At 57.9% G+C, this 17,171-nt stretch overlaps 1 protein-coding gene across 4 annotated transcripts in view; it reads right to left on the reverse strand.

Moving 5' to 3' along the window:
- MATN2 (matrilin 2) overlaps window positions 1-17,171 on the reverse strand; it is an 88,944-nt gene that overhangs the window by 21,934 nt on the left and 49,839 nt on the right. For all 4 annotated transcript variants that reach the window (XM_055126767.1, XM_055126766.1, XM_055126765.1 and 1 more), the window contains exons 7-10: window positions 15,831-15,953; window positions 9,404-9,526; window positions 6,383-6,505; window positions 5,411-5,533 (exon numbers count right to left, since the gene is read on the reverse strand). In XM_055126767.1, the coding sequence (XP_054982742.1) occupies window positions 5,411-5,533; window positions 6,383-6,505; window positions 9,404-9,526; window positions 15,831-15,953 (492 nt within the window). The remainder of the gene's footprint in view (window positions 1-5,410; window positions 5,534-6,382; window positions 6,506-9,403; window positions 9,527-15,830; window positions 15,954-17,171) is intronic.

Below are 17,171 nucleotides of genomic sequence, written 5' to 3' on the forward strand. Positions count from 1 at the left end.
TTTCAGATCGTGGTGGCAGAGCACACTCCACGCGTGCTGGCACGTGTATCTTCACGGTGCAGACGTCACATAACACCCAGGCACCGGCTGTGGGGCCCAGGACCCCTCCAGCACCCTCGGCTGCCGCCCAGTCTCAGCATGGTTATCATCCTGCAGAGGGGGGGATCTGGGCCCTCCCAGTGAAGGTCAGGGGCTCTTCCTCCCTGCCCAGGGCACTTTCTGGTGCTGAGGGCCCCTGGGTGATGCCAGAGACCCCAGCCCGTGTCACCGCGGCAGCGGCCAAGTGCCTCCGCCCCCACGCTCTCTTTGGCCCCACCAGCAGAATCATGATTTCGGTTTGGGGGTGGGGGCACACCCAGTATTCAGGGCCTACTCCTGCCTCAGGTTGACTTTAGGTTGACCTTGCGACCACTCACAACTTTTGGACTAGCCACTATTTTCGGACTATCGGACTATCAGACTATCGGGGCTGGAGCGATAGCACAGCGGTTGAGCGTTCACCTTTCACGCGGCCGACCCGAGTTCGATTCCTCCGCCCCTCTCGGAGAGCCCGGCAAGCTACTGAGAGTATGGAGCCCGCACGGCAGAGCCTGGCAAGCTACCTGTGTGTACTGGATATGCCAAAAACAGTTACAATAAGTCTCTCAATGAGAGACGTTACTGGTGCCCGTTCAAACAAATCGATGAGCAACGGGATGACAGTGACTCCTGCCTCTGTGCTCAGGGATCTTCTGGGTGGTGCCAGGATGGAACCCAGGTCGGCCGGGTGCGGCGAGCCTTCCCTCCTCTGCCATCTCTCCAGCCCCCTTGCTGGTTTTAAACCGCTGCACCAAAATGCCTTCGACCCATCTCCTCCTGGCTGGGGGTTCAAGCGATTCCTAATCATCCCCATTCCGATGGTTACTGCCTCGGCCATCCTAGGGCATGCCTGCCCTTCCGAATAAAACGTAGTCGTGGGTCACAGAGAATCGTGTCATCCGGAACTGCCCCGTTAAAGACCTGACACACACACGCTGGTCAGGATTTCCACACCCTCCTCCAAAGAGGCCCCACAGAGGAATGGACGCTAGTCTCCATTTCAACGGCTCTGGGGGCTGCCTCTGTGTGTGTGCGTGTGTGTGTGTGTGTGTGTGTGTGTGTGTGTGTGTGTGTGAGAGAGAGAGAGAGAGAGAGAGAGAGAGAGACTGATTTGTGAGGGCTGAGGAATTTCCCCATCAGAGTTTAGGGGGTCTGGGTGTCACTGCGGTGATACTCAGTCACCCAGGGCCAGCAGAGCCTGACGGACCTCAGGTTCCCGCACACACCCTGCTGCCTGCCAGTACCCAGATCTTTTCAAAGTCTTTCATTTATTTATTTATTTTGCTTTTTGGGTCACACCTGGCCATGCACAGGGTACTCCTGCTCATACACTCAGGAATTACTCCTGGCAGTGCTCGGGGGACCATATGGGATGCTGGAATCGAACCTGGGTCAGCCACATGCAAGGCAAACGCCCTCCCTGCTGTGCTATCGCTCTGGCCCCTCAAAGTCTTTTAGATGGTTCCAATAAACTGTCAGGGGCAGGGCTGGCTGCCCAGAACTCCTGCTGGGAGCTCCCCCAGGGGTCCAGATTATTCTGTGCCAGCCACTGTGAACTAGACAATTTCATCTTTCACTTTTTTGCCTTTTGTTTTCCACCAGAGAGGGGTGTTGGACCACACCCAGTGGTGTTCAGGGGCTGCTCCTGGCTCCGTGCTCAGGGGTCACTCCGGGTGGTGTTCAGGGATGATATGGGATGCAGGCACAGAGAGAGATCAGCCGTATGCAAGGCAAGTGCCTTAACCCCTGCACTATCACTCCAGCCCTTAAGATACAAATTAAGGGGCCAGAGCAATAGCACAATGAGTAAGGCATTTGCTTTGGGATCACCCCAGGTTTGATCCCCAGCATCCCCGTATGGTCCTGAATGCAGAGCCAGGAGTAACCGGCTGTGCGCCTCCACATAAAATCATCATCATAATAATTAACAAATCCAAAAATTTTAAATGCAAATACAAATTAAAAACAGCGAAGGTAAAAAAAAAATTAACTACAAAAATGTGACTCAAGCTACCTCGTTCAAAATCCATGAGCAGGGGCTGGAGGGAGCGTGGCGGGGAGGGCACTCACCCTGCACGGGGCTGCTCAATGTCCCCCCGAGGCTGCCCCCAGCCCCGCCAGGAATGATCCCTGAACACAGGGCCGGGAGCAAGCCCTGAGCACAGCCGGGGGTGGCCTAGAAACAAAATCCCCCCTAAATGGCATGAACAAATCTGTTTCTAATTTAATAGACAAAAACCCATTAAAGAAGGTTCTCGTGGCTGTCACACGGAGAGAGGCGGGCTGGAAGGGGCAGGCAGGGCTGGATGGGGGAGGGCGTGGGGAGAGTTTCAGGCCAGCCCACGGCTGACAGAGAGGGGCCCCCCACATCTGGGCTCTGCAGCTGGTGAGTCACGCAGGGCTGTGGGTCCACCCCCTGGGGCTGTGGTCTGTGGGCACCCATCTGTGGGGGCCACCGTGCAGGAGGTTATTAAGGCCATCCCCTCGGGGTGGGGGCAGGCGGGGAGCCACAGAGACCGTCTACCCACCGAGGGGAAGAGGCCTGCGGCTGCTGGCATTTCTCAGAGGCCCTCGCTGACACGCTGGAGGCATCTGCCCGACGACCCACGAGCTGCAGGGCTGTTGTACGTGGCTGGGTCTTTCCCTCTCCTTCCCGGGAAGGAACGTGGGGTCTCACTCGTGAAACACGTGCTGTGCAGCTGGGTTCCCACCCCCTCCTGGCACCCCTCCAAGGCCCTCACACTGGCAGATATGGAGGGAGGGGAGCTGGGTGCCCACCCCGTTTCTGCTCTCTGTTCCCCACAGAAGAGACAATGGGTGGGGGCTGGAGTGATAGCACAGCAGGTAGGGCATTTGCCTTGCACGCAGGTGACCCGGGTTCGATTCCCAATATCCCATAGGGTCCCCTGAGCACCGCCATGAGTAATTCCTGAGTGCAGAGCCAGGAGTAACCCCTGTGCATCACCGGGTGTGACCCAAAAAGCCAAAAAAATAAAGAAGAGACAATGGGACCGGGGTGACAGCACAGCGGTGAGGGCGCCTGCCTTGCATGCAGCTGACCCAGGTTCTATCCCCTGCATTCCATCAGGTCCCCTGGGCCCGCCAGGAGTGATCCCTGAGCACAGAAGTACAAGTGAGCCCTGAGTACCATTGGGTGCGGCCTCAAAATAAACTTGGGGGGTCACACCCAGCAGTGCACAGGGCTTACCAGGCTCTGCGCTTAAGGATCACTCAGAGTCACAGAGGGTGCTGAGGACAGAACCGGGGCCAGCCAGGCAAACACCCTCCACACTCCCCGGACCCAGTGGACACTTGCTTCTGGTGGTTACAGGACTGGGCAGACAAAAGGAGGGTTGGCTTCCCCGATGATGCCAGGAAATTACAACCAACACATCCCAGCCACACAGCTGGCATGGGGGGAGGGTAAAGGGTAAAAGTCATTTGGCAGCTCTGACTTTGTCTGTGTTTCCCCCCACCTCCACCCCAGGTCCAGACAGTGCTCAGGTGCGAACTGTAGCAGCTGACAGGCTGCCACAAGGACCAGGCATGTCACCCAATAATACAGTGGCCAGGACTGTGAATCTGTTCTGAACTCAAGAAACTTCTCCCCACCGCCCGGTCAGACCAACCTACTGTGGGGCCAGCCCCCTGCCCAGGGCCACGGAGTATGTCTGGCTGCTCGGTGGCCACAGTCGCTGTACCAGCCACAGAGAGAGCTGACCATGACCAAAATGACCAGCCAGATTGTATCTTATCCCAGCTCTTAGATGACTCTGATTTTGTGTGTGGCATTGCTGGGACCACTCCCAGCTGTGTGGCTGCTCCAGTGGCCCTCGGTGACTGGTCCCGAGCCCCCACACGCCCCAGCCCTCTGCAGAGATGCTCCTGTCCCGGCCCCCCTCAAATGTGACCACGTTCTCAGTCGCTGTCTTGGTCCACCTGGGAACAGGCCTTGGGAGGAGAAAGCACAGGGCCATGGGCGAAGGTGGCAGTGCACGTGGCTGACCCTGGTGGCATCCCCTGCACCACCAGATATGATTCCTGAGCACAGAGCCGGGAGGGAGCCCGGAGCACCACTGGTTGCGCCCCCCACCACCAAAATAAAAAAAAATAAGGCTCTCCACTGACCAGAGTCCACTGTGGGGAAATGTGCCCAGACAGAGGACAGGAGAGGAACAGGAAAGCTTCTCCCCTTCTCCCGGGACTGAGAGAAACCACAGAATCTCCTGACAGTGGCCCGAGGGAAGTTGACATGGGGCTTTCTGGAGGGCAGGAAGGTGAGGGGGCCCTCTCTTTGCACAACCAGTGTGACGGCAGGGGGTGGGGGTGGGCATATATACCGTTATACTGTTATACTGTTATTCGGGTGCAGCGCCAGCAGGCGATTTCTCTGGCCAGACTGGGGTGGAGGGAAGCGCCAAGACACCAGGTTCTGTGTAGCCTCAGGCTGGCAGCATGGTGGAGGGCGAGCAAGAGAGCGAGCAGGCACCGGCGGGCAGCCCTCACTGCCCAGGCACCAGCGACCAGGCCTCACTGCCCAGGCACCAGCGGGCTGGTCCTTACTGCCCGGTACCAGTGACCAGCAGGCACAAGCGGGCGGCCCTCACTGCCCCTTGGCTCCTGCCCTGTGTCCTCCCCACCTTAGATGACCTCCTCCAACCGCATATCTGATGCTGAACCAGGTCTAGTTAGGGACTGGGGGTGGGCACGAAAACTGCAGGCCCCCTGAGATCAGCCTGGAGCTCAGCCTTTTCGGGGACTCTGTGTCGCCCAGAGAAGCGCCCACACCAGCCCCCTGAGATCCCAGAAGCTGGTCAGACCCGCCCTCCCCCGGACCCAATTCCCTCCGCTGTCTGCTGACTGACCTTGCCACTAGCTGGGCTCCGCACACCACCAACCCCAGCCTGGGGGCAGGATGCTTAGGGGCAAACCCCTACTCCCACCCCATCTTCCCAGGCTGCCCGCCCGGGAATAAGCCTACTTTCTCCCACCAGCTCTTCCTCAAACACTGGCTTTCAGGCGCTGGGCACCCAAGAGGACCTGGCAGCCCGCCACAGGCCTTGATTGGGAAGCCCACCTCCGTCCCCCAGTACCTCTGGGAGCCAACCCCAGCACAGAACTGCGGGTAGCCCTGCAGGGTGTGACTCCCTAAACCAGAACAAAGCCGGCGGGCAGCCAGGGGAAACTGCAAAGTTCTCCGAGAAAGGGCGAGACACCAGGGTGGCCGAGGTGCAGGCTCTGTCCCGAGAAGCCATTCTGCAAGCATGTCCAAAGGACCTGAGTGGGGACAGTGCACGGGACCTTGCCCCTCCCAGAGCCCCGATACACTCACTGGCACAGGTCTTGCCGTCCCCGCGGAGCCTGTGTCCCTCGGGGCAGCGACAGATGAAGGACGTGTCTGTGCTGACGCAGGTGTGCTGGCAGCCGTGGTCATTCAGCAGGCAGTGATCCACCCCTGCAAACCCGCTGGCTGTCACGCACACACCCCTGCAGGCACGCAGTGCCCCGCAAAACCCACACACAGCCCCAGCTCCGGGGAGCGGATGCAATTGGAGCGGTGGGGTAACCTCTGCGGCGTGTCTGCGCCCACCCTCTGCCACGCTGCAGGGCACATGTGCTCATTAGCTCCCGCGCGCTGCCACTCACATACACAAGCGTTCAATTGGCCCACGCTGCAGCGCGCATGCGCATACTTTTCCACGTGCTGCTGCTCACATGTGCACGCGCCGTTTCCCCACTCTGCAGCACGCATGCGCGCACTCTCTCCCACGAGCTGCTGCTCACACGTGCATGCACTGTTTTCCCCACACTGAGACGCCCATGCGTGCACTCATTCCCATGCACTGCTGCTCACATGCGTATGAGCTGTTTGCCCACACCGCTGCTCACATGTGCATGCGCGCATTCTCTCCCACGCGCTGCTGCTCACATGTGCAAGCACTGTTTTCCCCACACTGCAGCGCCCATGCATGCACTCATTCCCATGCGCCGCTGCTCACACGCGAATGTGCTCACTCGCGTCCACACTTCCATGCACATGCTCTCACTCTCCCACACGTTGTTCACACGCGCCTGTGCTGCAGCGCGCATGCTCTGGCTCTCTCCCATGCGCTGCCGCTAGCATGTGTGTGAGTTCACCCGCGCCCACGCTGCCTTGCGCACGCACACATTCTCGGCCACACTTCCATGCGCATGCGCTCACCCGCTCCCAGGCTCTGCCCCGCACGCTCGCTGATGTGCACACACGTGGCTGGGAGCCACCCCTTTGGGTGGTGGCGGGGGAGATGCGGGGAGCGGGACTCACGCGAGCAGGTCTTGAGATCGTCGTTGATGAGGAAGCCCTCGGAGCACTGGCAGACGTACGAGTCCTCGGTGTTGAGACAGAGCTGCTCGCAGCCGTGGTCCTGCTGGGCGCAGTGATCCACCCCTGCGTGGTGACATGGGACCGTGCAGAAAGAGCTGGGAGTCCTACCAGCGGCGCCCCACAGTGCTCCCCACCCCGGCTGCACCAGCCCGAGCCTTCGAAGGTGGAGAACACACTGGCTTGTTGCTGGGCCGGGGTCTTCAGGCACCCGCTGCAGCCCTGCAGTCCAGGCGGGGGCAGGCTGCGCTCCCCGGCGGGAAGCGCATCCAGGGGCAGGGGCAAGGGCTCGCCCACCGGTGGACAGTCAGGCTGACAGCGCAGGGTTCTGCTCTCGGTCATGCCTGGCGCTCAGGTCCAGCGCCCAGCTCCTAACCCCCAGTGGCCTGCACCCTGCTTCTGAGGCTGAGACGTGGGAGGATGGAGCCTGCTTTCTTGGGGGGTCTCGGGAGAAAGCAGGTGATACATGACAAGCCCTGGGGCAGGACTCACTGCAGAGGATCATTTTCATCAAGAAGTTGTTCTGGGGTGGGCATTTGCCCTGCACGCACCCCACCAAGGTGCCATCCCTGTCATCCCGTATGGTGCCCTCCCCCCAACACTGTCAGGAGGAGTTCCTGAGGGCAGAGCCAGGAGTGAGCCCTGAGCGCCACTGGGTGTGACCGCCCACCGCCAAAAATAAAAAGGGAAAGGGGGAAAAGTCATTCTGGTAGGAGAGAGCACAGTAAGGAGGACATTCGCTTCGCACACTGCCGGCTGCAGTTCAGTCCCCACCATCATATATGGTCCCGAATCCCACCATGAGTGTTTCCTGAGCACCGAGCCAGGCATCAGCCCCGAGCACTGTCGGGTGTAGCACACAAAAAGCACAGTGTCGCAGCTCGGGTCCTGTCTGAGTAGCAGGTGTCCCCCCAGCCAGACAGCAGCTCTGTGTGGTGCTGGGCCGGGACCCCCGAGTGCTGCTGTGAGGACCGTTCCCACATCTCCCACAGGGGGATGTACCTCCAGAGGCTTCTGTGATTGGGATCTTGTTCAGGACACCCAAGTGTCCTCTTGAACACCCATAGGGCCTTCTGGAACATCCCACCTGCTGCCCACACAGGCAGGATCTCAGGCACCAAATGAGTGACTTCACATACTCTTCTGGCATGACCTGTCTTGGGATCCCCGGGAAAGTGATTACCTTGTGCCTCAGTTTCTCCACCTTTAGCTCAGGAAAGAATGTGGCTGTCTCTTGGGAGTAAAGGGAGTGAATGTGGGCCAGGAGGAGGGGTTGAGGAACTGGTGCACAAGCTTTGCATGCAAGAGCCCCCGGGATCAAACCGGGCACTGCATATGCCCTGGCAAGGCTGAAGGCGGCCCCCAAACCAAAAAAAAAAAGAATCAGAATTAGGAAGTGAATGTTTAGGCTTGCTGTCAAGGGCCTGGGGGAGCAAAACATGTGACTTTTCCTTGGGACTCTAGACAGAAAGGTCTTGATTGATACTTTCCTCCTTTTCATTTTTCCATGAGCTTGCTACTGATTTACATTATTCAGGATTGTTGGCATTAAAAAAAATTGATTCCAGAGAGAATAAAATGGTTCCTTCTCCTCTGACCCTTCTCTGAGCTCTTCTTGGCAGATAGGGCAGAGGCAAGGAGGCCAAGGATCCTGGGGGCGGGGTGGGGTGCCCAGTCAGCCAGTGTCCATCTGCCCGGGACCCCCAGTCACAGGCCCTGTGGTGTTTCTTTACTGGCCTCCTGCCCCCAGCATCCATCAGCCCTCAGAAACCATTGCCTCATCAGGCACAGACTTGGGTACCAACTGGGGAGTTCAAAGTTTCCCTGGTCTCCGTGGGAGCCGTCCCGGGAGGGCCGAGGGGGCCCTTCGTTCCCTCTGCAGATGCAGGGGTTTCCGGCAGCCTCCTCTGTGTCCCCAGCCCTAAACAGCTGCACTGTTGTCCCGGCTGACAATCCGTGTCTGTGCCCAGGGCCGGGGCAGATGTGTGCCACTGCCCACAGAGGCCGTCTGTGCCCGGCACGTCCCCAGCACCCCCCCACACACACACCCCAGGGCGAAGGCAGCCCCCGCTCTGCCGGCCGGGGTCAGAGTAGATGGTGCCTCATAAAAAACCCGGCCGCCAGCTGGCAGGGGCGGCGAGTTTCCGTGCGCTGACATCACCGCCTGGCGCCTGCTGGGAATCACACCACGAGGAGAGGTCCCTGCATGAGACAGCCACGCTCTCAGCTGTACGGAGCCGGAGGACCATGACATCCCACAGCCTGGGCCCCGGGGACACCGGGCACCTCGGCTCTGTGGAGTAACAGTTACCCTCTGTGATTCGAGGCGGGGGGGTGTGGGGGGGCGGGGGAAGCTGGGCAAGGGGTCAAGAGCTTGTGGCGGTCCTGGCCATCCCCTTGCATGACCCCTGAGGTCACCTCCACCTTTTTGTTCTGTTTTGCTTTTTGGGTCACACCCGGCGATGCACAGGGCTGCACTCAGGAATTACTCCTGGCAGTGCTCGGGGGACCATATGGGATGCTGGGAATCGAACCTGGGTCAGCCGCATGCAAGGTAAACACCCTCCCTACTGTGCTATCACTCCAGCCCCCACCTCCACTTTCAAAAAGATCAAACTGGGGGTGGGGGTGGGGGTCACGTGCCTGGAGGTGCTCAGATGGCTGTGTTTTGGCAGAAACACGGTGCTGGGAATTGACCCGAGGCCACTGTGAGCAGGGCCTTAGCCCCCGTCCTTTTTCTCCAGCCCCTATGTCCACTTTTTGACAAAGCTTGAAAAAGCCACGTGAAGTGTCCAAGGCCCGACTAGAGGTCTAAAGTGTGACAGAACTGGGCTCAGTGCTCCCCAGAGCTGAGTGTGTGGACACCCGGCCCTCGGGGGCGGCCGGCAGCCTCCGTGGTGACTGGCGCCTGCGGGTGGCCTTGCTCGTCCCCGAGCCCCGACCCCACCGACCCCGCACACTCACGGCTGCAGGTCCGGCCGTTGGGGTCCAGCGTGTAGCCCCGGCGGCAGCGGCAGGAGAAGCCGCCCTCCGTGTTGATGCAGTCGTGCTGGCAGCTGGGCTTGTGCAGGGCGCAGTAGTTGATCCCTGCAGAGGGAGACCCTGCCTCAGGCTCCGTGGGGGGTGCCAAGCCCCGGGTCGCTGATGGTAATATTCAGGGGCTTGAGCCCAGAGAGCCCAGCACCTGTTCCCGGGGAAGGGGTGCTCTAGTGCCCTCTCTGTCCCCTTCCCCCGAGTCCAATCCACCGTCTTCTGGGCACCCTGCCCCGAGGGCTCTGAGCACAGCACGGGGAGCCACACTTGGCAGAGCTTCTAGGAAAGGAAACACGGGCACATCCGGCGATGCTCAGCAAGGCCTGAGAGGCGGGGACGGGGGCAAGGGTCAAACGCTGCACCTCACTCTGGGGACAGGGAGAGGCACGTCTCTCGGGAGGTGGAAGCAGAGGAACCAGCTGCCCAGAGAGACCCCCTTTACCGTAGAGACACAGAGACCCCCTTTACCATAGAGACACAGAGACCCCCTTTACCATAGAGACACAGAGACCCCCTTTACCATAGAGCTGCAGCAACCCCCTTACTGTAGAGACATAGTGACCCCCCCCTCTGTTGTAGCGAGACAGAGACCCCCTTGACCACAGAGACATAGTAGCCCCTTTACCATGGAGATGCAGTGACCCCCTTTGCTGTAGAGACGTGGGAGCTTGGCCTCTGCCTGGGGCGGAGAACTGCAGTCTCATGGAGGAAGCAAAGGAACTGGGGTTGGGGGAGGCCTGCCAAGTGGGGTCTCCCAGCCTCCGTGGCTGAGCTGGAGCCCAGGAACTCGCTGCTGGCCGCTCCGGACAGTAGGACACATCAGAGGGCTCCTGACACCCCACTGTCTCCAAGGGGCCAGCCACACAGCCTGGATAGAGCCGGATTCTGGCACCCAGGCTCTCCTTGCCTGGTCTCAGAATGGGAATCTTTCCAAACGGATGTCTCAGATGTCAGTGCTCGCGGTGGTTGCCAAGAAGAGCCGCTGGGTCACACGGAAGTGCCTGCTGGCCCTTCCGAGGAATGTCCATGCTGTTTCCAGCAAGGCTGGAGCAGAGACGTCCCCGCCCCAGTGATGGAGCTTCCTTTCTCACCCCGGCCCTGCCAGCACTGGCTGTGGTCATCTTTGGTTTTTGCTTTTCATATCTTTTTTTTTTTTTAATATTGGCCATTCTCACTAGTGGGCGGTGGTTACTGTCATCCTGATTTGTGATTTGTGTTTTCTGCTAATAAGGGACAATGAACATGTTTTCTCACGCCTACTGGGCATCTGCGTGGCCTCCATCCTTTTCAGAGAAGTGCCTGTTCATCTTCTCATCCCACTTTTTCAGTCTGTTTGTTACTGGGCCACACCAGTAACAAACCCTGAGTGAGGCTCAGGGCTGACTTCTGGTTCTGCGCTCAGGGCTGACTCCTGGCTCTGTGCTCGGGGCTCAGTCCTGGGAAGGCACGTGCTCCCTTCCCTGCCGTGTCCTCCTCTCGGTCCTGGCTGGGCATCTCCAAGACAGTGCAGGCTTCCTCTGCAGAGCACAGCTGCTGTGCCTGGCGCAAGATGTGGACTGGATTCTGGGAAAGGGGAGCGAGTGGGAGCTAGGGCCTCCCCCACACCCCGATCAGAGGGGAGAGATGATCACCAGGAACTGGGCTTGAGGGGAGGAAGAAGTGGCATGAGAACATGAGGACAGCAGTGGAGGGTCTTGGGGACTTTGGTGGTATGTAGGTACAATAACTTTGTACATCAAAACCATAAAGGTTTGGGGGCCGAGACAGTAGGGGAGAAGAAGCCCTTACCTTCCAAGCAGATGGCCCTACTCAAGTGTCCAGCACAGCCGGGTCTGCCCCCCCATACTCCCTGCAAGCCAGAATTATTGCCACACCCAGTAATACTCTGCCAACTAGGTTGAATGGTTGGATGCCAGGCCCCAAGGACGTGATGCCTGGGACAACCAGGGCCATGCCAGTGGACCATGCAGTGCCTTGGTTCAAATCAGGTCCACATAGATCCCTGGTCCCTGTACTATCTCCCTCACAATGACAGATTTTTTTTGGCAGGGTGGGGTGTTGGGCCACAAGCAGCTGCATCCACACAGGGACACTCCTGGCACTGCTCAGTGGACCAGATGTGGTGCCAGGGATCGAACCTGGGTTGGATGCTTACGACCACCTTACCAGCTATACTGTCTCTGTCTGTCTGTCTGTCTCTGTCTCTGTCTTTCTCTTTCTCTCTCTCTCTCTCTCTCTCTCTCTCTCTCTCTCTCTCTCTCTCTCTCTCTCTCTCTCTCTCTCTCATTCTGCTACAAATTGTTTCTTAAGAATTTAACCTTAGAGGGGCTGGAGCGATAGCACAGCGGGTAGGGCATTTGCCTTGCACGTGGCCAACCCAGGTTCAACTCCCAGCACATCCCATATGGTCCCCTGAGCACTGCCAGGAGTAATTCCTGAATGCTTGAGCCAGGAGTAACCCCTGTGCATCGCCGGGTGTGACCCAAAAAGCAAAAAAAAAAAAAAAAAAAAGAATTTAACCCTAGGTGCTGGAACAATAGCACAGCAAGTAGGGCATTTGCCTTGCATGTGGCTGACCTGGGTTCGATTCCCAGCAATCGATATGGTCCCCCAAGCACTGCCAGGAGTAATTCCTGAATGCTTGAGCCAGGAGTAACCCCTGTGCCAGGTGTGACCCAAAAAGAACAAAAGAGAAGAAAAAGAAGACGGACACGCAGGATCATGAAACTGAGAGACGCGGAACCCCTTGACTGCTCACCAGCCCTGCCACCACCGGACCAGAGGCTGTTCCAAAGCATCGCTTCCCTGGCTGTCCCGAGAACGGTTCCGAGAGCAGAGGGTGTTCCCCCGGCCCTCCGCAGTCCCGTGTCCCCCCGTGTGGGGCTGAGACACACGTGCACCCCTGCTCCATTCAGCCCAGGTTTACTGGGCACGCGCTGAGCAGCCTCCAGCCGTCCCGGCCTCTCCCCTCGGACTGTGAGTGCCGGCCACAGCCAGCTCGGCGTGGCTTCGCCTGAAAGGCCCCTAGTGGCGTGGAATAAGTTTAACGGGGCTTGAGACTGTCCACTCCTGCTGGACACAAGGGCAGGGGACAGGAGACCATGGGGTGGAGGGCCACACTGACCCCACCACCAGCAGCGCTGCAGAGACCAGGGTCCGTGCTGACAGTCGGGAGCCCCGGGAGGATACGTGAGTCCAGACCAGGGAAGCAGCGTGGCCAGGGTCACCCTGGCCAGGGGGGCCATTCAGGGACTATGTCTGGGGGTCTCTTCTCCATCTCTCTCCATAGAGCTGGAGTCAGCTCCAAGGAGCCCTGGGGGTGCCAGCAGGAGCCCTCCTTCTGCCCGCCTCCACCCACTCTGCCCGGGCTCCAGAACAGGCAGCCTGGCCCACACGGGCCTTGCCAGCCGCCTGACATCACCAATGGCACTTTCTAGAAGGAAAAGACACATCCTCACTCTGCCTGGATGAGTTGGAAGGACAAACCTGGCCAAGAGCCTCCTCTGCAGGGCCCTGCCTTGAGCTCACTTTCTTCTGCCCCAGCCGAATGGGATGGCCTCAGAAGCCTTTGAAAGGACAGTGGCTGTGTCCACGCCCCAACGACGTGCCGATGGCTGGAGTCTGCGGTGCCCTCACCATCCTGAGACGCGCTAACAAACTCCAGACTTCCAGCCCCGTTTCCTTGCTCTCCCGCTCCATGCCATGTTCCAGAGGGCCGCCGGGCCGCTCCCGGCTCCAGCTGTCTGCCCTCATGGACCGAGCACAAACTCTGAGTCAGGACCGCCCTCGGGACGCGTTGCAGCAAAGACAGTGGAAAATGCAACGGCCGGGCAGGGTGTGGGGCCCAGGGCAGATGAGGACAGAGGGTGTGAGAAACAAATTCCATTTCTTCTTGGAGGCAAAAGGAGGACACCTGACTAGAGAGAAAATGGGGCCAGCATGGCTGAACAGGTGTGGACAAGGGTGCGTGAGAAGCTTTGTGGACACAGCCACCTGCCCGCCTGCCCATCCGAGAGGCAGAGGTCAGACTCAGGCCAGTACCCCAAGCATCTCTTCAGGAGGAGGCCATCACAGAGGGGACAGCAAATTCAAATGGTATAAGGTGCAGGGCTTCCAGAAACTTCTAAGGTGGGGCAGAGCAATAGCACAGCGGGTAGAGCGTTTGCCTTGCACGGGGCCAACCCTGGTTCGATCCCCAGCATCCCATATGGTCCCCTAAGCACCGCCAAGAATAATTCCTGAGTGCAGAGCCAGGAGTGACCCCTGAGCATCACCGGGTTTGACCCAAAAAGCCAAAACAAAACAAAACCCAGAAACTTCTAAGGGACTTCTCTGAAGAATACAGTGCTCCCAAGTTTCCCTCCCACTCCATCTGGACACTGCGAGCCTTGGAGCCACACACCCGCCTGCCTGTAAGCAATTTCCCCGGGTGTAGACAGCTGCAGACACACTCGGGCTGAGGAAAAGGTGTCAGTTGCCCGGGTGGGGTGGGGTGGGCCCGGCGGGAAGAAGGAGCCCTCTGCCATGTTGCATGCATGTGTGGTCGGGTGGAAAATTCTCCCTCTAATTGTTTTCATGTCCTGCCTGCTCCCAGTCCAAACCTCCACGGAACGCTGGTGTTTTCTCAGGGTCTGCTTCCGGCAGGCGTAAAACTGCGCCTGCGCTGGACGGGCTCGGCTTGACAGTACCTGCTCGCTGCCCGCTGGACACATGGGCAGGAGGGCAAGCATAGGCTGAACCGCATCAACAGGGAGGCCTGGCCAGACTCAGTGACACGATTCCTGACGCTTCTGCAAGGAGGCATGTGGCCGAGCCTGGGGCCAGGCAGGCCGGGGACGAGCACAGGGCCACATGTGTTACCAGGAAGCAGCCAAGGAACAGAGAAGCATGTACGGCCTGGGCCCAGGGAGATGCCTCCGAAGACTGGAGCTTCGGCGTTGCCTGCAGGAGACCCGGGGTTGAGCCCCAGCAACCCCTGAGCACCAAACCAGGAGTAGCTCCTGAGCACTGCCAGCTGTGCACCCCCATGGAAAAAGGAAAAACAAAGTACAACATTAGGCCAGAGATGCAGAAACCATGCCATTACATATGTGAGGATCCGGGTTTGGTCCCTAGCACCATACAACAAAACAAAAACAAAAACAAACCTTGAATGGGAGTTCTCAAGAGTTCTTTGAACCACAAGGGAGGGTGTAAATAGCTGTGTGTGCTCAGGGCTATTCCCTGCAGTTGGGAATGACTCCTGGCACTGCTCAGGGGACCATATGGGAGGCGGGTGACAGTGTGTGAGGCAAGTGCCCTACCCACTGGACGGTCGCTTCCGCCCCAGCACTAGGAAGACTTTTTGAGAAATAAAAGGAAATAAAGAAATCTCAGCACGAAGAGCTCCCCTGGGGCTGACTTCCAGCAAGATTAAGTACCATAAGTCAAATGAGGGCTGCAGCTTCTCCAGGCTGAGAACTCTCTGTTTCATTCACTCTCTCATTCAAGATATGTTGAGCCGGTGCCAGAGGCTGTTGAGAGTTCAAGAGCAGCTGACAGAGGAGGGTCTGTCCCTCCGGCCTCCCCGTCTCCCGGGCCAGTTGCACTGAGAGACCTCTGGGGCCCTCACCCTAGACTTCCCAGTCAAGGCCTGGCCATGCCACATGACGGGCATCTGGGCCACTCAGCATGGCCTCGAGCTCAGCCCACTGAACCGCATTTCCTTGAATGCTTCAGAGTTCCAAGATTTTTACTGCTGTTGTTGTTGTTTGCTCGGGGGCCACACTCAGCAGTGCCCAGTGGTTACTCCCACTAGCTCTGCGCTCAGGAATCACCCCCGGCGATGCTCAGAGGACTGGATGAGATGCCAGGGATCGAACCCGGGTCAGCCGAGTGGCAGGCAAGCGCCTTACCTATTGCACTATCTCTCCAGCTCCCATCCAAGTTTCTTATTTTCTTTCTGCAGATCGAAGAAGCCACGGCCGCAAAGTCCCCTCTCAGCAGCCGCCAAAGGTGTGATCTTGTACAGGGGCAGGTGGCAGGTCCTGGGACCACCTCCCGGGGAATGGCCTTTTCTTTCTCAATGTCTCAAATTCATGGGGACTTCGGAGAGGGGTGGGAGGAGGATGGAGCGTGTGCCCTTACTCACAGAGCTGAGAGTTTCAGCTCACCCTCCAGTTTGCTACATGAACCCCAGGGGCAGAGGGCGTGTACTCAATCTCTGGGAAAGGCGTCCCTGGCACAGGGTGCGGGGCTGGAGAAGGTGCATAAACACCATCGCCGGGCACAGGCTGATGCTGCTGGAGATTTGCAAGGCAGGGCAGCACCGGAGGCAACAGGCAGAACAAACCCTTCCCCAGCACCCACTGCCACTTACTCCTGCAGGTTTTCCCATCGGGGTTCAGGGTGAAACCTTTCAGGCAGCGGCAGGCATAGGAGTCGGCTGTGTTCACACACTCGTGCTGGCAGCCGTGGTCCCGGGACGCGCAGAAATCTATCTCTGGGAGGAAAGAACAACGCGGTAAGGACCGACCAAGCACAGTAAGGACCAACCAAACGACACGTCACAGAGACTCGCCGAGGAGGTTTCAGTCTGCACTTGTCCCCACCAGACCAAGGCCCCTGGTCCCTGATCCTCACCTACGAAGGGAGCTCTTAGGGATGCTCTTCCCATATTTGGGAAGATGGCTTCCCCAAGAACTTTCTCAACACGTGTCCAGGCGGTTATGCAATGAGCCGCTTCCTTGTCTTGGCTCACTGCAGAGCCACGAAAATGAGCGTGTTGGGTGTCTGCCATCTCCCAGGCTGGGAAAAGCTTAGCGGAGTGTTTTATGGAATCTGTGCAACTAAAACAATGAAATCTTCCCGAAGTCAAGCTCCAAAAGCACTCAAGCTCATCAGACACACAGCCAAATGACAGACTACAAAATCATGGGGGGAAGGGGAATGTTTCGGATATAAAGCTACTCCCTCCTCCAGCTGTGTTACAGATTGCCGGTCTCAAGCCTGCCTAGGGGGAGAATGTGGTCCCAGTTTCACGTGCCTTTCAACCAAGATAGCAGGGGAATATTCAGGTGGGACTTTCTCAGTGGCAGTTTATTTGCACATTCTATTTTTTAAATTTTTTATGTATTATTATTGTTATTATTATTTTGCTTTTTGGGTCACACCCGGCGATGCACAGGGGTTACTCCTGGCTCTGCACTCAGGAATTACTCCTCTCGGTGCTTGGGGAACCATATGGGATGCTGGGAATTGAACCCGGATTGGCCGCATGTAAGGCAAACGCCCTACCCACTGTGCTATTGCTTCAACCCCTATTTGCACATTCTAGATATGGAAATAAACCATCCTTTTAAAGGATCTGATCAAAGTGTTTGGTAGATGAAACTCCCATCCACTGTACAGATGAGAGAATTGCTTGAAATAAGTTGCCAGTGATGAGGGTCTTTCAAAAAAAATTCCTTCTGAGGACTTTGTTTTAAGGAACAAATGAACTACATAGCCAGGCACCATATTTGGTCCCCTGAGTACTGCCCTCAGTCACTCCTGAACCCTCCTTTGGATTATAAAAGTCACTCACATCCCCTTACATTGGAACAGACTGTTCATTAGTTTGGGGGCCAGGGATGTGGTTCATCAGTAAAACTCTATGTTAAGGTCTGAACCCCAGAAACACACACACACCCCAAATAACAAAAAAGTATATATTTATGAT

The sequence above is a fragment of the Sorex araneus genome, chromosome 2, assembly GCF_027595985.1.
Source record: "Sorex araneus isolate mSorAra2 chromosome 2, mSorAra2.pri, whole genome shotgun sequence".
Classification (NCBI taxonomy): domain Eukaryota; kingdom Metazoa; phylum Chordata; class Mammalia; order Eulipotyphla; family Soricidae; genus Sorex; species Sorex araneus.